The following is a 25,205-nucleotide window of genomic DNA, read 5'->3' as shown; positions in this document are numbered from 1 at the left end:
CGACGCTCCGTCACGTGACCGCAACGCTCCGCCGGCGCCAATTTCAAACAGCGGAACAAACTGAAAGCTCCGGTGCCCGACCCCACCCCCGGCCCCCCGGCCCGGGACCCCTCCCCTCCCGGGATCCCCCGGGATTCCCCACCCCTCCCGCACCGCCGGGGACCCGGCCGGCCTGGCGCGAGTCCCTGTCCGGGCCCCTGGCTCGGCCCCCAGGTTGGAGGAGCTCGGAGCCCGCCCTTGGAGCCACAGCCCAGCAGCGGCGGCGGCTGCAGTCGGGAGGTGAGCGGGGGGCGGAGGAATGGAGTCTGAGACCCGGCCCGGGCAGAGGCAGGGAGCCCGGGCCCGGGCGCCGAGGTCAGGGGGTCTAGTAGCAGGGCACGCGACCCGAGTGGAGGTTTGGGGCCACACGGAAACCAGGGCTGAGAGAGGGTGCAAACTTTTTCTGCATCCAACCTCCTGGCCTAGTCCTCACTCCTTTCTCAAAGCACCTTTTGGCCTTCCCTGGAAGTTTGACCTCTGCACCCTGCCCACAACCTTGAGAGGGCTGCTGGGGTGGCGTACCTTTCTAGGCAGACTGGCTGGGATGAAGACTGGCTTTATTCTGCATTAAGTCAAAGACAAACCTGTCCACACCCTCCCCTGCTCCCAGGCGCTCTCACCACTAAGCAACACTGCCTCCGCTCCACCCTTTTCCAGGGCCCTTCTCCTGGATCCTGAGAACCTGCAAGATTTCTCTGGTCCGGATGGGCAGTGGTGTCGGAGGGGTCACTCTGCAAGTCCCCTAGGTTAGATAAAGTGTTGGCAATGATAAGAAAAGACTGGTCAGAGAGTAGGAGGCAAAATTAAGCCTTAGACCAGGAAGATATCTTTTGGGGATGGGGAAGGAATAATAGTATCTACTGTTTGGCAAGGGGAAGAGGGAGGCCTGAAGAGATAGGAGGTAGAAGTAAAACTGAGATTTTAAAGTAGAGGAAACCTGGTTATAAAGGAAAGGGAGGGGGGCAGAGCGGAGAGGGCCTATGAGCTCTAAGCAGACAGCAAATGTCATAGGGGTGTCACAGTCATTTTCAGGGAGATAGATGTCCCAAAACAACCCATTCCTCTGTCAAAGTGCCTGTAAATAGGATTGCACAATGTTACATGATAGCAGAGTATCCTTTGTATCTATCTATTTTCCTTAACATTGCAAAATCACCTTAGCATATTGATGATAGCGCATTCTATCGGTCAGGAGATAATGGATTATAGTCTTAGTTCTGGAAGAGAAATTAAGCAATACAGTAACATGCTTAGAAAGTTAAAAAATGAATAAGCACATGCAAGTACTAAAATGTCACTATATAAATAATTTGTAAATTGGTACAACATGGTGGTTATATACTTAATAATACTATATTGTATATTTGAAAGTTGCTAAGAGAGTAGACCTTAAAATTTCTCATCACAAGAAAAAAAAATTGTAACTGTGTGTGGTGATGGATGTTAACTAGACTTACTGTGGTGATCATTTCAGAATACACACAAATATCGAATCATTATGTTGTGCACCTGAAACTAATATGTTATGTGTCAATTCTATATCAATAAAAAATAAAAGTACAATAAATAAATAAATCGTAAATTGTGAAAGAAAGATCAACTTTTTATAAATGCAAGGATAATGGCCTGGGAAATGAATAACACCATGGGCCTTGAATAGAGCAGTTTCGTCTTGAGATTTTGTGAAGGAGGTGATGGCATGAGAGCAAGATTACAATCTGCCTTTCTCTCCCCTCCCCTCCCCTCCCTTCGCTTCCCCTCCTTTCCTCTATGGGCACTGATCCTTTTATTTATAACTAAGATGCTATAAACATATACCGGCTTTATCAACCCTAAAATAGATTATGGGAGCAGAGTTTTGTCAGGACTCCTAAAATTGCCAATGTCCTCCTATTCCAGCATTCCTGTCCCTACAGTCACTACAAGTGATCTGTATTATAGGAGGCAGTGATAGGAACTTCCACATTTTTGTAACTGTCCCACTCATTTCTGTAGCCAAACATTCTTAAGCTTCCAGAAGACTTTTGGCCATGTTGAACTACATTCAACCCAATCCCACTTTCCCCTTTTGAAATGCTTCAGTTTTAGCCTTGTTTTGTCGTACAACTCATCTCCTCGTTGTCTGAGGTCTTTATGAGGCCCAGAGATCATTAACCTGGGCACATGGGCTCATGTTTTTCATCATGGAAAGAGGAAAACACCTTTCTCTAACAGAACCTCCTTCTCAGCCTAACAAATCTCTGACATCCTGCTGTTCCTTGCACTTTCCAGGGTCTATACTTGTGATTCTCAATGGAGAGTGAAAGCACAGATTCATAATGAAAACCAGCCCCCGTCGGCCACTGATTCTGAAAAGACGGAGGCTGCCCCTTCCTGTTCAGAATGCCCCAGGTGAAACATCAGGAGAGGAACCTAAGAGGCCCCCTGCCCAGCAAGAGCCTGGTCAAGCACAGGCCTCCAAGGGGCCGGCAGACTCCAACTCTTGCAAGTTTCCAGCTGGGATCAAGATTATTAACCACCCCACCATGCCCAACACCCAAGTGGTGGCCATCCCTAACAATGCCAATATCCAGAGCATCATCACAGCATTGACCGCCAAAGGAAAAGAGAGTGGTAGCAGTGGGCCCAACAAATTCATCCTCATCAGCTTTGGGGGAGCCCCCACGCACCCTTCAGGACACCAGCCTCAAGCCCAAACCAGCAATGATCCCAGGAGGACAGAAGTGGTCACTGAGACCCTGGGACCAAAGCCTGCAACTAGGGATGTGAATCTACCTAGACCACCTGGAGCCCTACCTGGGCAGAGATGGGAGAGCTGTGGTACGTGGCCTGCAAGGCAAAGGAGTGAGGAGCCCAGCCTTTCCTTTCTGGTAGCAAGGACCGCAGTCCATCACGTTGATACCTAACAGGCACCTAGCCTGAACCAGGGGAACATCTTGTCTTTCTTCATCTCGAATCCTTGACCCAGATCCTTTGGGCGCCATCGAAAGTGCCCCAAGTGTAATTTAGCATTTCTACTACTTTCTTCATATTAGAAAAGGATGTTTATTTTTTCTAGTTATCTTTCCCATTGGCCATATAAGGAAATAAGAATCTTTCTCCATTTTAATAAAGGAGAAAACTGAAGCATGAGGAGGAAAAGTGACTTTCTTTGTGCCAATACCCAGTAACTCTTTTGTAAGGTTACCTTGACTGATTGTAAGGCTCACTGAAATGCAGCTGGAGCAGTGCTCCTGAATTTCTCCTGAAATCCATAATGGGGCAGAGTATCTGAGGGCCACATTAGATTGAGCATGTGTTCCCTGTCCCTTAGGGTAGAGGTCTTAGAGAGCTGCTCCCTAACCACCGATTTCAGTGGGCCTGCCAGGCAGTGGACCGGGCAGCTAAGTGGCATCTCGGATTGTTTCCCCTCTAGCTGGCGGTGAGGCAGCAGGCTGCACTCTCGACAACAGCTTGACCAACATCCAGTGGCTCAGAAAGGTGAGTTCTGATGGACTGGGCTCCAGCAGCATCAAGCAAGAGACGGAGGAAAAGGAGAATCGTCACCTGGAGCAGAGTCAGGTAAAGGTGAACAGTTCTGTCACTCACTAGGGAAGTCAGGGCCAGTGCAGGAAATTTCTAAGAAGGGAAATGGATCAAGTGGCCTGTGGAGGAGAATTTCCAGGTTCCGGTATTAGCACTTCACTTACTGTGATTCTGCATAACTTTTGAGCTACCTACCTTTCTGCCTGGAATCTTTTTTTTTTTTTTTTTGCCCGGTCTCTGAAATTTCCTTGAGGGCAGATTCCCCTGGCTCACTCTGTATTCCATTAACACGAAGTTTAGTACTCTGCCCTTAGCAGGTACTTAGTAGGTATTCAGGAAATGATGAAGAGATCTTAGTGTGGAAAGCCACTTGAACTTTAAAGAGACACCCTCAACAGCATGAAAGGAATGGAGCATTTTTAACAAGATAGATTTATTAGAAGATACAGTAAATAGCAAATAAAGTGACTGAGGTGTGAATTTTAAATACTTCCCCAGCAATCAAATTTGATTTGGCCCAGGCTTGTTTTTCACAGTTACCACATTGTTGCATACATCCTTAAATCATTCATTCAACAACCTTTATGAAAGTGAAAATTTGCATGGATGTGTGCATAAGTAAAAACTCAGCTGTTTGCTTCAAACTTGTGCACTTTCTAAACTTAGAGCTCCGTTTTTTAAAATGTAAATGATCAGCTCTTTGCCTAAGACTTAGCCAGATGTGTGTTTTGCAGACGTTTGTCTGTCCCATGCTCTTGGGAATATGTCTCTCATAGAAACACTGAAAAGAGACAGTTTTATTCACATCACATTAGTAGAATGCAGACGAAGACCTTGGTCTCCTGACCCCCCAGGTCTGAAAGATGGGTACTGGACTTCCACTTATTATTGGACAGTATATTCGACAAAATGAACAGTGACAGAGAAATGGCTCCACATTGTCTAGGGACATCGCTACCATTCCTAATCCTAAAATTTGATTCTATGGAATAGTGGTCTCAGATGAGTTGGTTTCTAGTATAATTCTGCAGGTTAAAGTTTTCTCTAGGGAATGTTCTTAAGGGGCCCCGGGGAGGTCTTATGAACTCTTCCATGTCATTCCTTTTTCTCCTTGCCTTTGGCTTCTCATAACCCTCAGGTTGAGGAGCCCCCGGGAGCATCAACTTCCTGGCAGGACTCTGTGTCTGAGCGGCCACCGTATTCTTACATGGCCATGATACAATTCGCCATCAATAGCACCGAGAGGAAACGCATGACCTTGAAAGACATCTATACTTGGATTGAGGACCACTTCCCCTATTTTAAGCACATTGCCAAGCCAGGCTGGAAGGTACATAACAACCCATGACAACCCATAGCAACCAAAGTCAAGGTCATTCTGACCCCGCAGTTTGTCTACACAGATGTGCAGCAGTTCTGTGTCTGGTACTCTGAGGAAGCAGTTAAATGCAAAGGAAGCTGGAATTATAAACAATTGTATCTTTTAGACTGTGACTTGATCCTGCTGAATCCAGGCAAAAAATGGTCAACAACAGCTCTGCAAAGCACTTCATTGGTCCCTACCTAAATGGAGTCTCTCCAGTGTAACACTAAGCCTACTTTTGCGCTACATTGAAAGGCAGCTGGAGTGACTAAGTAGCAATGAAAAAATGCTGTCTTTGAGCCTCATGACCTGAGATTCACCTCCTATAATGTCACATGTCATCTCTAGAAGGCAGGGACTTTCTCTTCATTGTACTTGTGGGAACACTGAGGTCCTTTGGAGTTGCTGTAGCTCACTCCACACTGTCAGAGCTACAGTGTTGATTTTCTGACAGGTGGGCAACTCCAAGCAAGGGTTGTTTGTTTTGTTTCCTCCACAGTAGAATTCTTAACTGCACTGTCTTACCTCAAAGAAATTTCCTAGTTTCTTAGTTGCTTTACTTACCTATCTTGCTACTGATTGCTTCATAGCCTCCGTACCCTTTCCTTGCTGCTGACAGCCATCCAGTTCTTTCCTTTATCACCAGCTGATGGCTTTATGGACTGATGGCTTGATGGCCCAGCTTGCCAGCTCTGCAGTGTGGAGCGGTGGGGGAGAGAGTCGCCAATAGGCGAGATCATGAGGATCCTGCTGGCCACAGTGGGGGAGGCCTGAGGCTGCTTTCAGCCTCAGGAAACATCAAAGGTGATAATTCAGAAGCTGAAGTAGCTGGTAACTAGTTGTCTTTCTCTCCTTCCAGAATTCCATCCGCCACAACCTTTCTCTCCATGACATGTTTGTTCGGGAGACATCTGCCAATGGCAAAGTCTCCTTTTGGACTATCCACCCCAGTGCCAATCGCTATTTGACATTGGACCAGGTATTTAAGGTGAGTGTCCTGGCTTCATCTCAATAGGGCCAGAGTTGGTCATCATCATATCCATCTCAAAAGGAAACAAGTCCTCCTTGTGATGATCTTACCCGGCCAGGGCCGAGTTAAAAGCCAGCCAGCCCAGAGATGAGCTGTATAAAACTAGCTGAATTCAGTACAGTTGACAGATACCAAATGACACACTTCTGTGCCAGACCAGGCCGTGGAGGAGACCGCTTTGATCCAGAGGACTACTCTGAGCAGTGTTTCCCTAACTGTCTTGCAGATAAGAATTGCCTGCTGCCTGTTAAAAAAAATACAGCTTCCCAGGTCCCTCCCTGGGGGCTTCTGACTCAGTGGGTCTGGAACGGGGCCAGGAATACATATTTTTAACAGGCATCTTGGGTGATTCTTACAGAGAAAGTCTGGAAAACCATTTTAAAAGAGCCCTTCTTTAGCCTGGAGACCAGAAATTGAGCCATCAGAACCTCTTTTCAGAAATGATTGTTTGGGGATTTCAGGGTGCCCATAAGGCCGCTATCAGCTGTAACTGTTCTCCTGGGAGGGGAAGTTGTCCCGGGTGGCCCTCAGCATCAAACAGAAATAGCTGTTTTTCCCGACCTGGTCAGATTGGCCACGCTGGTGGTAACTTCATTTCATTTCTTTCCCACAATGCCTGACCGCCACCAGCCACTGGACCCAGGGTCTCCACAATCGCCTGAGCACTTGGAATCAGTAAGATTCTTTTCCTCCTGGCTCGGGGCTTGGCCTTGTTTTCCTTTCACTGCTCAGCATGACTTTAGTGGACAGGGGAAGGGAGCCTGGGGCTATGTGACTTCCAGCCCTGAAGGCAGAGCACCCCTGAGCTTCTGGGAGTAAGGAAATTTATACCGCCACCTCATTCCCCCACCAGCTTCTGCCCACTTCCCTCCCCTCCCCGCACCCCACATTTTGGGCATGACGAAGGTTCACTGAGCAAGAGTGGGGTGTGGCAGCAGGACATGCCACGGGCTTCGTGCGAGATGGCAACCACAAGTGCATGGAATGGGCCTGGCAGGTGGCAGTTTTCTCTCTTCCTTTTCTACCTGGCTTTTCTTTGTCGCTCCTAGAACAACACGCGTTAGCATCCCCTGGGGGTGGTGAGGACACCCAGATGAGGTGGTAGGACTCTCCTGCCATCATAGATCTGCGTGCCATCCACCTCTTCCCACTAACCAGGATTTGGAGACAGTGCTCACCTGCATCTGCCCCAGACGGCCTTTTCTTTCTGGGCCATCGGTTAGCTCGGTGCACAGTCCCAGAGCAGCTGGTGGGTTCTCCTGCCTTCTCCCCCTGCCTTATTAACCCAGGTTTCTTTCTCTCCCCATCTGCCACAAGCAGCAGCAGAAACGACCCAATCCTGAGCTCCGCCGGAACGTGACCATCAAAACTGAACTCCCACTGGGCGCACGTTAGTATGGGAGAGTGGGCATCAGGCTAGTCCTTGCTCTGGGGGCGTGTTTTGAGTCTGAGCCCAGAGAAGGAGAGCAAAGCTCCTGGGATTGAGAAGGGGTTTATCCCTGGACCCCTGCTCCTGATCTCCCCTGTTTCCTCTTAGGGCGGAAGATGAAACCACTGCTGCCACGGGTCAGCTCATACCTGGTACCTATCCAGTTCCCGGTGAACCAGTCGCTGGTGTTGCAGCCCTCAGTAAAGGTGCCATTGCCCCTGGCAGCTTCACTCATGAGCTCAGAGCTTGCCCGCCATAGCAAGCGGGTCCGTATTGCCCCCAAGGTGAGTGGCTTCGGTTTTTCTCCAAGGAGAGACCGCAGTCAATTAAAAGTGTTGGACCTCTAGTTTGCAAAGCACTCTGCTAAGTGTTCCTTGAGAAGTTTATAAATCTATATGGGTAGACAAGGCATAAATACAAAGGAAAATTCAAGAGCATTAGAAGAGCTAAAAAAGAACTTGGATTACAATATGAGTGGTGTCAGAAGACCCATGAATACCTAATGAGTTTATAAGAATTCAGACCAGGGGGATGATGATAGATGGGCTGGGATGGGTAAGGAAGAGTTCACACAGGAAGTAGGTTTTAGAAAGACGTACATTTGGATAAACAGGTGTAGCAAGAGCATTCTAATTGGCAGTGCCATGGAGGCAGGAGATGCCAGTTTATACCTAGTAACAGCAGAGTGATTGGGTCAGGTTTTCATCCTTGGTACTATTGACATTTAGGGATGGATCATTCTTTGTTGGGGGTGGACAGGCGTGGTCCTGTGTGCTGAGGGATCTTTAGCAGCACCCCATGTCTCTCCCCACTAAAATGTGTCTGGACATTGCCAAATATCCCATAGGGAGCGGAAGAGTGCAGATATGGCCCCTGGCTGAGCATCAGTGGTCTAGCTTGAGGAGAAGGTGAGGAGCCATATCTTGATGGGCTATCAAGTGTGGACATAGAGAAGGATTTGTGAGCAAGAGCTCTCCTTTAATAGAGCAGAAGAAAAGGCCCTCCCTGCCTCCTCCACTGAGATGGCAACAGCATGGGCTCTGGAGTTCAGAGAGACTTGGCTTTGCTTTAGTTTTGTTTTTTTTTTTTTATTTTTTTTAACTTTATTTTGAGAGAGAGAGAGAGAGAGAGAGAATGCATGTGCGAGTGTGGGAGGAACAGAGAGAGAGGGAGACTGAGGATCCCAAGCAGGTTCTGTGCTGTCAGCGTGGAGCCTGACTCAGGGCTTGATCTCACAAACTGTGAGATCATGACCTGACCTGAAATCAAGAGTCAGACTCCACCAACTGAGCCACGCAGGTGCCCCTATTTTTTTTTTTATTTAAAAAATACTTTTTAAATATACATAAAATTATACATACTACCATAAGTCATTTTACCTAAATGTATCCATATGACTGTAGCACATATACTGTTCTTGTTTTAATGCAGTCTTTTTTTCTTCACCCACATCCCCCCTGCTGACATCCCCCCCGTTGACAATTTAGTATGCTTGCTTTTATAATTCATCCGTGCTCTTAGTGTACCATACATACATCTTGCCATAGCCATTTTATATAGGCACATACAACACGCAGAACATTAAAAACAGGATCTCGTTGCACTTTTGTGCCACATGGAAATTCTTCCAATTCACTTGGCATTAGCTCTAATTCATTGTTTTTTAATGGCCACCTAACATTCCACTGTGTGGCTATGCCAAAAATTTTCCAGCCATTCCACTTTTATGGGTACATTTTGCTTCTAGGTTTTTTTTGCCCTATGAACAACACTGCAGTAAATATCTTTGCAAGTATCTTTCTTACAAGTGCTTGTATTTCCATGGGATAGAAAACCAGGCATAAAATTCCTGAGTGGAAATGTGTTACCAATTTTATTAAATATTGCTAGATATTGGTTTCCAAAATCATATACAGTATTTTACATTTCTACCAGCAATATATGACAAGACCTATATCTTTGCCAGCAGTCGGTATAGTCTTTTAAATATTTGCCCATCTGCTATATATAAATGATATCTCCTTGTTTCATTTTATCTTTTGTTGCTTATCGGTAAGTGTGAGTACCTTCTTATTATGTTGGGTCACTTGGAATTGTTCACTATCAGATACTTATTTATGAGCTTGGCCCATCTTTCTATGGGGTTTTGATAATATGTGAAAATTCTTTGTTATTAAAATACTAACTTCAGTCTTTTATGCTGAAGATACTTCTTTTACTTCTGTTGTTTGTTTCTTTGTTTATGGAATCTCTTGCCACAGTAAGATTTTAAGTTTTTATGTAGTCAAATATGTCTCTCTTCTCTTTTACAGCTTCTGGGTTTCCAGTCTTGCTTAAGAAGGTCGCACCCACCCTCAGATTGTACATGTAGTCTCCTAGATTCTCTTTCAGGATTTGTATGGTTTTACTTCTTCTATTTAAGTCTTTGTACATGGTATGAAACAGGCATCCAATTTTATTTTCTCTCCGATGGGTACTAATTATACCAGCACCATATTAAATGCACTTTTACTCCCCGGAATTGAACCACCGCCTTCATCCTATATTCTCCTATTTAATAGTCTGTAAAACTTTAAAAAGACAAAAAAGAGGAACAGCACCAGCATGTGGCTTGCTTTAGCCAGGATCTTGTGTCCCGCCTGGTGACCGGGTTGAATCTCAAGGCCTGGAGAGCTCTGTCTCACCGTATCCCTGCTTCGCTTGCAGGTGCTGCTAGCTGATGATGGGGTGGCCCCTCTGCCCACCGCAGGGCCTGTGCAAGAGGACAAATTCCTGCTTGGAGAAAGGCTGTCTCCTCTGCTTCCAGTTCAGTCCATCAAGGAGGAAGAAATCCAGCCTGGGGAGGAAATGCCACTCTTGGGGAGACCCATCAAATTAGAGAGCCCGCCCTTGGAGGAGTGGCCTTCACCATGCCCATCTGTCAAAGAGGAACTGTCGCACTCCTGGGAGGGTTCGTCCCACTCTCCCACCCCGAGGCCCAAGAAGTCCTACAGCGGGCTCAAGTCCCCAGCCCGATGTGTCTCGGAAATGCTCGTGATCAAACGCAGGGAGGGACGGGAGATGAGTCGGTCTCGCAGAAAACAGCACCTCCTGCCTCCCTGTCTGGATGAGCCTGAGCTACTCTTCTCCGAGGGCCCTGGGGCTTCCCAGCGAGCCACAGAGCTCACTTTGCCCGCAGTGTCCTCCGAGCCCACCTCCCGGCTTGGCTCCTGCCAGGAGGAGGGAGGACCCTTTAAGACACCCATTAAGGAGACACCGCCCATCTCCTCCACCCCGAGCAAGTCTGCCCTCCCCGTGACCCCTGAATCCTGGAGGCTCACACCCCCAGCCAAAGTAGGGGGCCTGGATTTCAGTCCGGTACAAGCCCCCCAGGCTGCCTTTGGCCCCCTGCCTGATTCCCTGGGGCTAACGGATTTTAGCACCACCCCGCTGAAAAGTATCCCACTCTTTGACTCACCCCGAGAGCTCCTCAATTCAGAGCCCTTTGACCTCACCTCTGACCCCTTCAGCAGCCCTTCCCCCTCAGATATGGAAGTCCTCAAGCCGGGCTCCCCCGGGTCACAGGTTGCCAGCCTTTCAGCCAACCGTTCTCTGACGGAAGGCCTGGTTCTGGACACAATGAATGACAGCCTCAGCAAGGTCCTCCTGGACATCAGCTTCCCTGGCCTGGAGGAGGATCCTCTGGGCCCTGACAGCATCAACTGGGCTCAGTTCATTCCCGAGCTGCGGTAGAGGCCTGACCTTACCCTTGCTGCCCAAGCCCTCCGCACTTCCAGGAGCTCGTGCACCTGGGCCATCCAAGCCCTCTGAGTGAGGACAGCAGGCAGGGACTGTCCGCTCCTCTAGCTCCACTTTGCCTGCTTATGCCAAGGCAGATGTCACGCCGTGGCCACCACTGGGCCCTCTGCAAGCCGCGAGGGCCTGGTGACTGGTCCCTGGGCCACCTGATGCTCCCCAAGAAAATCTGACTCCTCACTCTCCCTGCTAGGAGCTGAAGGGTGAGAACAGCAAAAGAAAGGGTGAAAGAGATTAGGAACCCCCCCCAAACTATGCCTGTGCCCAGCAGTCCCCCACCTTCCCTGCTCCTTGTAAATAGTGTATATTCTCCAAATTAACCTCTAATTATAAACATAAGCTTATTTCCTTAGATCATTATCTAGAGACTGCCAGAAGGTGGGTAAAGTGACAAGGGGTTTCAGTTTGCTTCTGTTCCTTGCTTTTAATTCCCAGAGAAGGGAGGACCTGCAGTGCATGGTTTCTTCCAGGCCTGGGGTACTTGCCTCAAGGGCTCTTTACTGTAGGCACCCAGACAAGCAGATCTGCTTCCTAGGGTCCCTCTTATTGCCCCTCCCTCCCACCTTCCCACATTTCCAAGTCAGCTTTCCTGCACAAAGAAATCCTGGTAAAAGGTAAAAAGGTCTCGTAATGGGTCAAGAGTTGAATTGGGGGTGGGGGAATGGATGCATCTGAAGCAAAGAATGGGTGTCCAGATGTGCTCCCAAGAGATGTTTCTCTGATAATATCCCTAATCATGCCAGAGAGACTAGCATTGCCAAGAACTTGGCCCAAGGCTTGAGAAGACTAAAAGGGCCCTGTCCTGCCCTGCCTAGCTTCCTTAGTTCACTCACACCTCAGCTTTGCAAAGAGCCACCCTAGGCCCCAGCTGACCACATGCATGTGAGCCAGCTCAAGAACACTACCATAACTCAATAAAATCCAGGGTGGAAGTGTGGTCTCTGGTGCATCGGTGTCTGGTACCTGAGGCGTAAGGAGGGGTTGGAGAAGAACGTGAGAAATATTGGACATGGTGGTGACAAAGAAGAGGTAAGGCCTGAAGCTGAGAAGAAGCAGGTGAAGGTGAGTGCTAAGGGCTTTGGTCTGGACTGCCTCCCACACTGCACGGGCACACATTTTTAGCACAGAAACTGCCAGCTTTCTCTTTAGAACCCCTGAAACTGATGGTTAACTTAGGCCTTTTAGAGATCCCTGTAAGGGAAAGGCCTGCAGAGGGGCAGGATCCTCCCCTCCTGCAGGATTAGGGAAGGATGAGCACAGTTTTAGATGCCTCATGGCCACCTCCACCCTAATCCAGGGCCTGGAAATCAGCTGGCTCTGCTTCTTTTCTCTTCCTGCCCTTCTAGGCAAGCCCTTCCCAGAAGCCCCTCTGGTTACCATCTTTTGCAATCAAAACTTAGGAGTCCTATCCCATGCCCGTCTCGCCTGAAAGGCAGCCAGGGCCCAGGGGACTGATGAGTGCTCCCAGGGAGAGGTAAGGGCCTCCTCCTGCGACACCATCCAAGAAACATCACCATAGCAACCCCAACAGCAAACAATGCTGCCAGGAAAGTCTTCCCTTACCAAGCTGCTCCTCCTGGCAGTCAGGCCCAGAAGACGAATGGCCAGTAGCCCACAGAGACAACCCAGAGGGCGGAATAATCCACTCCATGTCCAAGAACCTTTCTTGCAGGTAGGAGGTGGGGCCCCATCTCCACAGCCTATCTGTTTGCACCCTGCTGGACTAAGGCCTCCCCCTGGGATGGGCCATACTTTCCTCTGGTCAGTAGATTGGCCCAGAGCTCTTCACTTACTTCCTCTCTTAATCCTGTACTACTGTGAACACAGAACTCAGAACAGAGGAAAGGAGGTGCCTGGTTATTACACCTCCCAGCCCCACCTACTAGGGTGATGCTGTGGAAATGACAGAGGAGTGGGCCCAAGTGACAGGTGAGCTTTTAGGATCAATTAAGTCCTAGGGTGGAAAGGAGGGAGAAGCACTTTAGAAGAGCATATATGATAAGCAGTGCAGACAGATGGCTCAAGTCCCAGCTCTGCCACTTGGGTGAGCTATTTGCCCTCATTGTGTCTTGCTTTTTGCATCTTTGAGATAGGATAGTAACAACGCTTGCTCACAGGGTTATAGGGTTAACTGAGTTGTAGATGTATTTAGCACAGTGTCAATACATATTTGCTACTGTTTATTTCACGGGAGGTGGGACACAGAAAAGGGAAGGAGGCAGCCTTCTAGATGTTTTCCATACTTGCTTGTATTTGGATGAGAAGTGAGGGAAATGCACCAAAGACAGTAACAGGTCAAGTCCGGGAGAGAAGAGCACCTGGGCTGCATTCTCCCGAGAAAGCTTTTCCTTCTATGCGCGTTGCCCGGTAATGGGCACTACCCCTCACTCCACCCCCCACCCCCACCCCTCAGTATCCTCAGGCTTAGGAGCACCAGCTCCAGGCAGGGGCGCGGTAGAGCCAGAGCGCGGAGGATGTGGAGTAAAGAGTGGAGAGGAGGGAAATCAAAACCCAACAGACGGAGAGAGAGCGAAAGCTGAGGAATCCTACAGAGCGGACATAACTTCTGACGGCAGGGCAGGCGCGGAGAGAAGGGTTCAGCCAGGCCACCGTGTCCTGATGAGAGTCCGGGGTCCGAGGAGGCCGGCAGCTTGTTGTCTCTGCGGCTGCTCCTGGAAAGAGAGGCCGAGCGGCCCCCGGCACCCTTTTGTCTCTCCCTAGATGGCCCACGCCCGAGAGCCCCTCCTGACCCATCAACCGCTGGCCCGGCGTGAGTTCCTCCTCCCCAGTGAGCCCGGGGAGTGGCCCGGCTTCACCCGGCAGGCCTACCACCGGCTGGCCCTGAAGCCGCCGCCTTGCACCGAAACGAAATCCGAGGTGCGCCGCCGACTGATCCGCCCTTGGAAGGACGCGGCGCCGCACACGTGGGGCTTTCACACGTGGCTCGATGTGGGCCGTTTGCCAGCCACCTTTCCCACCAGGCCCGACAGGCCCTACGACAGCAACGTGTGGCGCTGGCTGACGGACTCCGGGGCCCACGGCCGCCCCCCAGCGGAGCCTCCCATCCCTCCTCCCTCCTGGATGGGTCCCAACAGCTTTCTGACCTTCATCTGCTGTACTCCCATCTTCCCGGACGACAACAGGAAGAACCAGGTGACCGTCAGGACGGTGCAGGAACTGAGGGAGCTGGAGAAACTCAAGCTGAGGAGTGAAGCAAGGGCACCTCCCCTCGACGCCAAGGGCAACATCCTGCCCTCGAAGAAGTTCAAGAAGTAAGAGGAGCTCCTTCCTCTCTCTGATTCCTGTTTTCTGATGACGCCTACCTTGGTACTCTGACCTTCACGCCTTTGGGCATCTGACAACTAAACTCTGTTCTGAGTGTAGCTGGAAGGAAGGTGTGGGAGCAAGAGGGGACAGCCAGGGGAGAGGCTTAACCGTTTAACTAGAATGCAGGGGATACAACTAGGTGCTTAACACCTGCTAGGCCCTGGCAGTACAGAGAGATGTCATCCAGTCCCTTCCTGCAGGGAGCTTATGAAAGGCAGAGACCTACCTACATGCATGGAAAGGCAGCTGACCATTCAAGCCCACGCGTGCTACGTGCCCAAAATGTGACACGGATAGAGAGTGTGGTAAGAACATCAATTACTAGTGGAAAGTCCTGAGATCTGGAGTCAGAGGTTTAGGTTAAAGTCCAGAGTAGGCAAATTGTTTCGTTTTTCCAGACTCAATTCCATCCTTGATAAAATGGGGACAGTAAACACCATGTCTTCCAACCTCGGTGAAGAGAAAATGGGTAATGAATATATGAGAGCACTATTCAAAAAAACATGTTACTACAGAAATTCAGAAGAAGGAGGGGGTGCTGTGGGCTGGAGCATTCCCCCAGGAAGGCTTTGTGGGGAAACCAGGTAAAGGCTGGAAGGGTAGGAAGCCCTCAGAAAGGTAGAAAGAAGGGGGTAGAGGGTTGACTGGTCTGAGAAGAGACAGCAGTGTGGAAGGAGTTACTGGAGTACCCAACAGCCCTCCCTCCCTGCCACTGTGGGAGCACACACAAATCTCCAGTCTAGTCAAGGGGATAAGAGGCAGGAAATGGGGTGGGGAATAAGGACAGAATATCTCAAATTCCAATCCCAAGGGCTTTAACAGAAGCACTAAAGGGTTGGAGGGGAGGCTGTGGAGATTTTTGATTTTTTTTTTTTTAATGCCAACAGTTGGTGATTTTGAGAGAAGATTATTCAGGACCTTGGCTTCTCTCTGCAGCCCTCGCAGTACAGATTATTGGTTGCTAGTATGTGCTAACACTAGGGATACAAAGGTGATAAGACTTAGATCACTCCTCAAAAAATAAAAATAAACTTCAGTGAAATAATAGCGTGAGATGTTCTAATCACTTGAGTTATATTACTTATACCCTCCCACTACCCCAGATAGAAACTATTACTATCAACCCCATTTTACAGAGGGGGCATCTGAAACGGAAAGGTCACTTATTTTGCCCAAGTTCATATGGCCAGTAAGTGGCAGAGCTGGGATTGGAACCTAGAAAGCTCAGTTTCAGAACGGTGTTCTTAACCTCTGTGCTCCACTTCCCCTCCTGTCTACCTGGGGAATCAAACAAGTTCACAGCTACTCCTGATGTGATATAATGTTCTATAAAGACAGCATAAGAGAAATACAATTATCCATATAAAGAGCTTAGCACAATGCTCGGCAAACAGGAAACCTGTGTGTGATGGTGGAAGCCTTGTGGGTTCAAGAGCCAAACACATCTTAGGTTGCAGTCTCCTCAGCTCAATCCCAAACTTGCTATACAACAAAGAAACTTGACTTTCTTTAAGCCTGACTTCCTCAAGTCTGGATTGGAGATGTACCTGGTACCTTGCAGGGTTGTTAGACGACAAAAAGGCACAGTGCCTGGTGTAGAGAAGGGGGCTCAGTAAATCGTGTCATTAGTACACTGTCCCCGTGAGAGAAGGATCCTTGTTTCCCTCTGTTTGCTGCTGGAGGCCCAGTCCCTGGAGCCAGGAATGAAAGAGTCCCAGGCAAGGTTTTGCTGTTCACGGAGGACATGGTACCTGAGCTACGTGGACCTTGAAGAATGTGTACAAATTCACCAGGTGGGAAGCAGACAGGATGGTGGGAAGAAAGGCCTATCCAGTCCTGTTATTCCTTTCGAGCAGTTCTCTAAGGCATTAAAATATAGTTAAAAATGTCTCTAGATCAGTGACCAAGCACATTTTGAACATGAGAGACCCAGAAAGGACTTCAGACAGGTCTAAGCTTCAAGAAGTCCATGATATTGGTGAGAAATAGAACATTTATACATAAACTCATGATATTGCTGAGAAATAGAACACTTATACATAAACCCATGATGTTGAGAAATAAAACATTTATACACAAATAGAACATTTGTACATATACATAAACCCATTTATACATACATCAACTCTGGTTGATGGTACATACAATCACCTGGGTCTTTTAAAAAAATGTGTGAGACCCACCCATGAGATTCTAATTTACTTGGCCTGGGGGGTGTGCAGCTTGAGCACCGGAATTTGCAAAAGGCTCCTAGGAGTGATTCTAATGTGCAGTCGGGCCTGAGAATGTCTGATGTAAACCAAAGACAGTAAACAGGAGGACATCTACTGGACGAGGTGCAAAGCATGTTGAAACAGGAAATTTGCCACTATTCAACTATGTTTTTTAAAAGGTCCATTTCTCTCGGTTGAACCTAACACTACAGGTCTGTAGAAGAGGGAGCCATCAGATCAGGTGTCATATGGCAGCAGGTCAGAGCAGGAAGGGCTCTGAGACATCATCAAGTTCACCAGATGAGAAGGGGCCCTTGAGTTTCATTCTCTCTTCTTCCTGCTGGCACTGTGTTAGCAGAGGAAGTGGGACTGAAAGACAGAATCTGGATAATGAGATACAATATATAAAAAGGATAGGAGACTGACCATCTAAACAACATAATTTCACCGTCTTAACACCAAACACACACACAGGGTGCATGCTATCTGGATAGGCCAATATCCAATCAGGAGGAGAGACAGAAGTGATTCTCTACAACCTGATCATTCGTTAGCTTGTGTTAGCTTAATAGAAACATATTGGCAAAACATGGCTTTATACCTCAGTCTCAGGAGGTATACAAATATACTTTCAGATACTTTCAGGCATGACAAATATACTTTCAGAATACAAATGCATTATTTTCTTGTGGCACTCACATCAATGACAACAGTTGGTCACCCTTTGCCACCATCAAAAATCTAACAGGATCCCAATGATGATTCTTTCTTATTTTGAATGATTTCAGTTTGGGATCATGATTGGTTAGCATTTTATCATTGTCATGAGTTGAAATGATTCAGATTTTTTAAAAAGCCTACAGAATTTTTAAAAGTATTCTCTACATCCAGTGTAAGGCTCGAACTCACAACCCTGAGATCAAAAGTCGGATGCTCTACCGGCTGAGCCAGCCAGGCTTCCCAAGCCCATAGAATTTTTAAGCATGATTTGATATTTAATACTAAGGCTTTTCAAAAAAATTTTTTTTCAAGAGGAACATGAAGAATTATAAATTTGGGGGCTTACCTTTGTAGCATTGTGAAAATAAACTTTGAGTAAGCTATGAAAAAAGCATCAAACTTTTCCTTCTTACTCCTTCCACCATTCCTGCATCCCTCTTTTGACCTCTTTGTTCTCTCCACACCCCTTTCCCCCAACAGGTACCGGCACATCTCAACTGGTGGAAGGTTTGAGCCTGCAGGCCTCCAGCTCATGCCCAACCCACTTCCCAATGATTTCGCCAGGGGCTGGCCCTGCCCAAACCCTCTGCCTCATTACCAGGAGAAGGTGCTAAAACTGGCCTTCCTGCCTAGTGCACCCCTGAGCCAGGACCTCCTGAGGAATTACCAAACCCTGATAGAGAACCGGGTTGCCTTGCCCCTCTATCAACTCTCCAAGGCACAACCTGGTAAAACCTTAGTGAGGAAGACCAAGAGAAGACCTGGACAGAGCTAGAAAAGCCTCCAGCTGGGCAGGGACCACTGTGGGCTACAGCGTTCTCAACAAATGCACCTTCAACAAGAAGCTTCTGCAGAACAGAACCTCTGCACCATCCCTCCAGCTGCAGGCCACCTCTGTCCCCCAGGCTCCTAGAGACTCTACTTAAACTCTAAATGATTATCTGTCTTCCTTGGAGGATGCTCTCATAGCAGGTGGGAGGATTGAATCAGGTAGAGCAGAGAGAGCAGAGGAGGATACAGTTTTTAGGGACAGAATGAGGAGTGGGGAGGAAGAAGGTGTGTGTGTGTGTGTGTGTGTGTGTGTGTGTGTGTGTTGAGGTGGGGGGAAAGGCAATGTAAGAAATGTGAATAAGAAATTACCTTTACTCCCATAATCCATTTGGAACAAAACTGGGATTGGTCAGGGTACAGGAAGCTTCTTAGACAAAATAACCTCAATTCCACACATCCCTAGACCATTTTAATGTTGGACAGAGACCAGAAGCAACTCTGCTGGGTTGCAGTTCCCATGCAGGGTCTGGGGGAGCACAGGTCAGGCCAAGGCTGGTGCTGGAAGATGGAAAAGTCAGGTCTGAGGAAGGCTGACCAGGTCTCTGTGGAAGAACAAGAGTACAACAAAGTGGAGATTCAAGGCAAAATAGTAGTCACCCCAGAGCATAATGTCAGGGTCTTGGGCCTATGTTGTGGTTGACCCCAAATGCCTCAGCTTTTGTCATGGGGGGCCAGAGACAAAAGGTCTAGAGTAGAGACAGGCAAATCGGGTTGGTCAGAAATGTGCTGACCCCAGCTGGGGTGGAGATTGGGTATGGGAAACCCAGTAGAAGGGGCAGCAGGGAGGTGGCTGGAAGGGGAGAAGTTGTATGGTGGGGCCTACCTCACCTCCTCTTGCCCCTGTGACACCCCAAGTTGGTCGTCTTCCTTGGCTGGGATTCTCCTGGCCTTCTGGCCACTGCCCTCTCACCCACTTTTCTCGAGCCCCCTAGGTACCTGGGAATCAAAACCCCACCAGGGTTCTCGCCCTGGTTTAACCACTGACCAGCTATATGACCTCAGGCTTTCAGTTTCTTCCTCGGCACAGTGGGAGCCATGGCACAGTGGGAGCTACGAGGGTACAACTAAGGGGAATAAATAAAATAAGTGAAGTACCCGCGAAGTGTCTGAACATTGGAGGCCCTCCATAAACGAAGTTATCAACCAATCATTACTCATGGGATGAAAACAATGGATGGGCTATTATTCAGTCATAAAAAGGAATGAAGTACTGATACCTGCTACAGTGTAGATGAACCTCGACAATATCACACTGAGGGAAAGGAGCCAGACACAAAAGGCTGTATATGGTATGATTCTATTTACATGAAATATCTAGAATCGGCAAATCCATAAAGACAGAAGGTAAATTGCCAAGTGCTGGGGGTGGGGGAAATGGGGACTGACTGCTCAGTGGGTACAGGGTTTTCTTTTAGGGTGGTGAAAATATTTCAGAACTAAATACAAGTGGTGGTTGCACAACATCACAAATGAACAAAATGCCACTGGATTGTATACTTTAAAAATGGTAATTGCTCAGGGAGCCTGGGTGGCTCAGTCGGTTAAGCGTCCGACTTCTGCTCAGGTCATGATCTCACAGCTCCTGTGAGTTCGAGCCCCGTGTCGGGTTCTGTGCTGACAGCTCAGAGCCTGGAGCCTGCTTCTGATTCTGTGTCTCCCTCTATCTCTGTCCCTCCCCCACTTGTTCTCTCTCTCTCTCTCTCTCTCTCTCTCTCTTTTTCTCTCTCTCTCTCAAAAGTAAATAAATATTAAAAATAAAATTAAAATGATTACAATAAATAGGGTGTGATATAGTGAGTTTCCAAATTTTCTTCTAGTTCCAAATCTAAAGTTCTATTAATAGTTCTTCTCCTTAACACTTCTCCCCCTGATATGTATGGGGGATGGGTGGGGGTGACCAGAGCCAAAGGGTGAAGGAGAATTCTCTCACTACTCTAGGGGCTTGCCAGAGCTCTGGGAATGTGCCCATTCTCCCCACTCTGGGTTAGGAATAATGGTGGAAAGCAGGAGGTCCCCTCACCGGGGATCCTAACATGTCAGAGCTGGGCAGGCCATGAGGACACAAGTCGAATCCCCTCAGTGTTTTGGTGGCCAACCGAGGCCCATGGGCAAGTGACTTGCTTGGGGCCACAAAGACAAGCAGTCCCTGCCCCTCCTGGCAGTAGGAAGGAGGCTGGTTGCTGGGACTCGGGGGCTTGTTTTCTCATCCAGCCTCTCTTCCATTATTCTACTTCTGCCCATGATGCATGGATTTTGTCACCTCCACAATGAAAGGCCCTGGGGAAACTTAGAAGGTTGGTATGAAGGTTTGGGGGGTGGGAGGAAGTAGGCCATTGGCGTTCTTCAGAGAAGGCTGCCTACCCCCTGGCCTGGAAGGTGCAGGAAAACAGAATGGTAAGGTGCACTTACACAGACTCCTGCCTTGGCCGACCAAGACCACTCAAGAGGTTGCTAGCCTCATGTCAGAAGGACTTCCACCCTTCCCACCAGCTGTTTGCTCTGTTCTCTGGATAGCAGTCTTTTTCCTGCTGGCAGGGAGATCACAGCATTATCAGAGGCCTTCTTGTCCACTGGCCACCCTAAACTGCAGAAGCAACACCCTGGAAATTCCTGATGCGGTGGGCCGTGGAGATCTGAGGGACAATGATAGCATCCATACACCCTCCTGGTCCTGGGGTCTCTTCCAAGGCAAGCCCCAGCTCAACCTGCTGGCAACCATGAACACCCCTCATCCCCCAACCCCACATTCACTAATAAATATGGCATCCTCAAAAGCCTCTGTTGGGGTGGAGTGGGGGATTCCTGTAACCCAGACCTGCCTTAGAGATCTACTATCCTACCACAACTTTTGACGGGAAGCAGGGTGAGCATCCCTCCCTCGACATATCACCAACCCCATGGGACACCTTATGACCTGCTGAATGCCACCAGCCTCATGGAAACTGATTAATCTCACCCAGCACAGAGGCCTCAGAGCCACTTCCGGGTCAACACCTCCCCTTCCTCAACCACCCTATCCGTAAGCCAGGTATAGTCTCATGAGCTGGATGGCCAAGGCCAGTTCAGGTCCCTGAGTTCCAGGGCCTGAGGGATGGTTGGGGGTCAGTGAGTGCTGGAGGCTGTGGGGCTGGGAACCCTTGAAGGAGATGCAGGGGTTTTGCCAACCATGATCTTCAGTCTTCATTCTTCATCTGGCTTTCTGCCAGTGTTGTCCTGTCTCATTGCCATCCCTCAAAAAGCCCCATTGCTGCTCCCCAATGTGACACATCAGACATCCTCTCTCCAGGCTTCCCCAGTTTCACTTCCCACCTTCCTCAGGGCCCTCTGCCCTGTCATTTCTACTCATCACTGACTTGCTTACTCCAAGTCCTTTGTCTTCTTGCTTCTCTTCCACCTCCAAGCCCTCTCCTAGTTGTACTGTCTGCTGAACCACATATATGTATTTATTTACAATGTAAATAATTGCTTCTTCCTATTTATCATATTTAGTGGTTTTCTGTGGCCACTCATATAGTTCCCCATCTCATGGTAGTCTCAAGCCAACACACACTCTGCAGGTCCCAGGACAGAACCTCACAAATGCCTCCATGCTTGTAAGCTAATGCTATTACATCTTGCCATTGTTCAGAGGCAAAGGTTTTGCTGGGTGGCTCCCCTCAGCCCACCATCACTCCCACTGGATGTCCACTGAACACTGACACTAGGTATCATATATGGTTCTTAGAGAATAGTCGCTGACTTTGTTAGCATGAATGTCACTAGGAAATGGAGGTCATGTCTAGGGGTGCCAAGGGCAGGCCCAAAGCTTAGGCAAGGAGGAAGGGGAAAATGGAGGGAAATGGAAGCAAGAAAGGAAGCAGACGAACACAAGAGGGAGGAAGAGAAATATTGAAGCCAGAGGAAAGGCAAAACAGGAGTCTCTGAAGCTCAGAGGTCCAGAATATTTGGTGGCTTTGGGCAGCTTGGTCAGATTCTCTGAGGGTATTTGCAGGATCCAGATTTTGGCAAAGACCCCTGCGGTGAGAAGAGTTGGCAAATAAATCCTATGGGTGCAAAGGAAAGAGGGGATGAGTAGAATAGGGTTTTGAATGATCCCCTATGGCATTAGTTGGATTCTGCGGCTGAAAAATTCAGGTGGGGAACTCGACAGGCTGTTCTGGTGTCTCATCACCTGCGTAGATGGGGTAATAACAACATGTTTCCTCCTGTGTCCACTGGAGTCCTGCTGCCCAATGCATTCAACTAATTTCTTAGCCTGGTAGTTTTTGGGGTGGAGGTAGGGTGATACATTTCAAAACTGGTATGACCTCCTGGGACCTTTGCTGGACAGGAGAATTCTGGAAAACAGCTTCATTCCTGTCCTCAGCAGATCTGACAGGGCCAGAGGATAAAGACTGAAATAGAACTGGCTGCCTTTAACCTTCCACGGGCTCAAGGGAGCTGTTTGTCTAGCTCTGAATAACCCATTCTATGAAGAATATTCTGGGAATTTCCTTATGTGGCAGAGCAATGTCTGGGTGATTTCACTATGCCAAATGAGCTCTCCTCCCCATCCCTACCATCAGAGATAAGAATTGGTACTAGTCAGCCTTGAAGAAAAAAGGTTACAAGAAGAGGTATAAAGATATTCAGAGGCATGGAAGTGTATCACAAGGAAGGTGGGAACCAGTTCACCTCCATCTCTACTAAGGCTTGGACAGGAAGGCAGGGATTCTGAATATAGGTACAGGGATTTAGATTAGATATAAAGAACTTCCTGAGTCAGTGGAGAGTTGCTGGCATAGATTAGATCAGGTTCAAGGAACCAGCTGTGAATCTATTTGGGCCAGTGCCATCCAATAGAAATATAATAGACCGGTATATGTAACTTTAAATTTGTTAGTTGCCATATTAAAAAAAGCAAAAATAAACCAGTGAAGTTGATTCTTATAATGTACTATATTTTATTTAATACAATAGATCTGAAATATTATGAATATAAAATAATGTAATCCATGTAAAAATAGTTGAGATATTTCACATTGTTATCTTGTATTGTTTTCAAAATCTGGTGTATATTTTACACTTACAGCAAAGCTCTCTTCAGCCTAACCACACCTCAAGTGCTCAATAACTGTATGTAGCTGGTGACTGCTATATTGGTCAGCACAAATCTAGACTTGCTAAGGGTTGTCTGACACCCAATGGCAAGTATAAGGTGTGATCTGGTTTTATCTGAAGGCAGAAAGTTCTCTAGAGACCTGAGAGCCTCTGAGGGCAAAAGTCAAGAAAGCCTTAACTTAGGAGCCCCTCTCAGCCTTCCTCATTGCCAGAAATACAAAGACCCATCGCCCTCTGGCTGTTCTTAGAACCCACACAGCAGTGTTCTGGGTTCTCTTTCAGTAGAGGGAATCCCAACTTCCTCAGGTCTGTTGGACTTGGGGTTTGGCGGCTAGTCAACCCAAATGGGAAGAGCACTGCGCCAAGCAGAGCAAGGAAAAGGGTTCATCCTGGGGTAGACAAGGTAGCTCTATTCTCTCCATGGCAGGAGACAATGCTCCATACCTCAGTCAGTCTTCCTGGTGCAAGTGACTGGTCACCAGAGGAGCCAGGCTGGACAGAAAGGATGGACAGGTGTAAATCTACCCTGTCTGAGGTGTGTGTGGGGACAAGCCCTGTCTCAGCCTACCTTATCTTACCTGCAATATTCTGAGTTCTCTGTCTGAGACACCCTTCCTCCAGGTATGTGCACAGCCTTCACCTTGTTCTCATCTCAGCACAGTGTCATCCACCCACCACCCTACCCCCATCACTCTCTCTCCTCTCATCCTGCTCTAGTTTTGTTCAGCATTTACCACAACCTGACATTATAAATGTCATTGTTCCTTGTCTGCCTTCCACGTTACAATGTGAACCCCATGAGGGTGGGGCCTTCATTTGGTTCACCATCCTAGGCCCAGAGCCTACCTCGGTGTCTGACACATAGTAGGTGCTCAATAAATATTTTTTGACTGAATGAAAGGAAAACTTGCTATAATTCAGAGGAGAACCAGTGCAGTGAGGGAGCCAAATCTCACACTTCCATTTTTCTCCTCATGAAATTTCTGAATCTGGATCCATTCACTTCAACATCTATGTGAACCACAAGACGAAATAAATGAGAGAAATTACAGATATTTCCCGAGTATCTTGGAAGGGAATATCTCCACTTCCTCTGTTCCTCACTGTAGAAGACTGGTTTAATCTTCCTGAATAGTGCTCCTGGAAGTTTTCTCCCCCTGTGTCTCATCATTAGAGCTCAATGTAGTTATCCCTTGTTAATGAATTGGTTTGTTGAAGTCTATAATCTTTAGGTTAAAAAAATGACCAGGGGATGAGCATCTGGCTGGCTCATTGGAAGAGTGTGTGACTCTTGATTGTGGGTTCAGGCCCCATGTTGGATGTAGAGATTACTTAAAATAAATAAGCTAAAAAAATGACCAGGGGAGGGGAGTGAGGTAAATTATTGGCAAAGACACAGACCACCCAGCTGAGGATACAAACTGCCTTCAGAGGTAAGTTATTGGCAAAGACACAGAACACCCAGCAAGGATACAAAGTGACTTCAGAACATTCCCTGGCACTCTCCACCATCATTTTTTTTTTTAGAGTTAGACAAGGCTAGATTTTTTTAAGCCAAAGTATAGTTGACATATACTATTAGTTCCAGGTGTACTACATAGTGATTTGACAATTATATACATTATGCAGTGCTTGCTATTGTGAGTGTGGTTACCATCAGTCACCCTACAAAGAAAATATTATGGACTATATTCCCTAGGAGATAATTTTCACCCTCATGAATTATTTTTTATAGTTAGAAGTGTATCTCTTGGGGTGACTGGGTGGCTCAGTCTGCTGAGCGTCTGACTTCAACTCAGGTCATTGTCTCATGGTTTGTGAGTTCAAGCCCCA

The 25,205-nt window shown here is 47.9% G+C and overlaps 2 protein-coding genes across 2 annotated transcripts; both read left to right on the top strand.

Annotated features, from left to right (window-relative positions):
• The first annotated feature begins 121 nt into the window (after positions 1 to 121).
• On the top strand, positions 122 to 12,113 carry FOXM1 (forkhead box M1). The gene is made up of 9 exons (XM_047067182.1): positions 122 to 279; positions 2,311 to 2,859; positions 3,455 to 3,600; positions 4,703 to 4,894; positions 5,787 to 5,915; positions 6,588 to 6,632; positions 7,275 to 7,347; positions 7,495 to 7,670; positions 10,093 to 12,113. Exons 2-9 carry the CDS (start codon positions 2,358 to 2,360, stop codon positions 11,116 to 11,118), a joined length of 2,289 nt encoding a protein of 762 aa, XP_046923138.1. The 5' UTR covers positions 122 to 279; positions 2,311 to 2,357; the 3' UTR covers positions 11,119 to 12,113.
• A 653-nt stretch (positions 12,114 to 12,766) lies between these two features.
• TEX52 (testis expressed 52) lies at positions 12,767 to 18,216 on the top strand. The gene is made up of 3 exons (XM_047067062.1): positions 12,767 to 12,853; positions 13,903 to 14,453; positions 17,922 to 18,216. Exons 1-3 carry the CDS (start codon positions 12,782 to 12,784, stop codon positions 18,214 to 18,216), a joined length of 918 nt encoding a protein of 305 aa, XP_046923018.1. The 5' UTR covers positions 12,767 to 12,781.
• Positions 18,217 to 25,205: the final 6,989 nt, after the last annotated feature.

This window comes from Lynx rufus, unplaced genomic scaffold, assembly GCF_022079265.1.
Source record: "Lynx rufus isolate CCGP_SWC_20201006 ecotype Redwood Valley unplaced genomic scaffold, mLynRuf1.p SCAF_7, whole genome shotgun sequence".
NCBI classification, from domain to species: domain Eukaryota; kingdom Metazoa; phylum Chordata; class Mammalia; order Carnivora; family Felidae; genus Lynx; species Lynx rufus.
The sequence above is the reverse complement of the archived record's forward strand: the minus strand, read 5'-3'. Positions and strand labels throughout refer to the sequence as shown.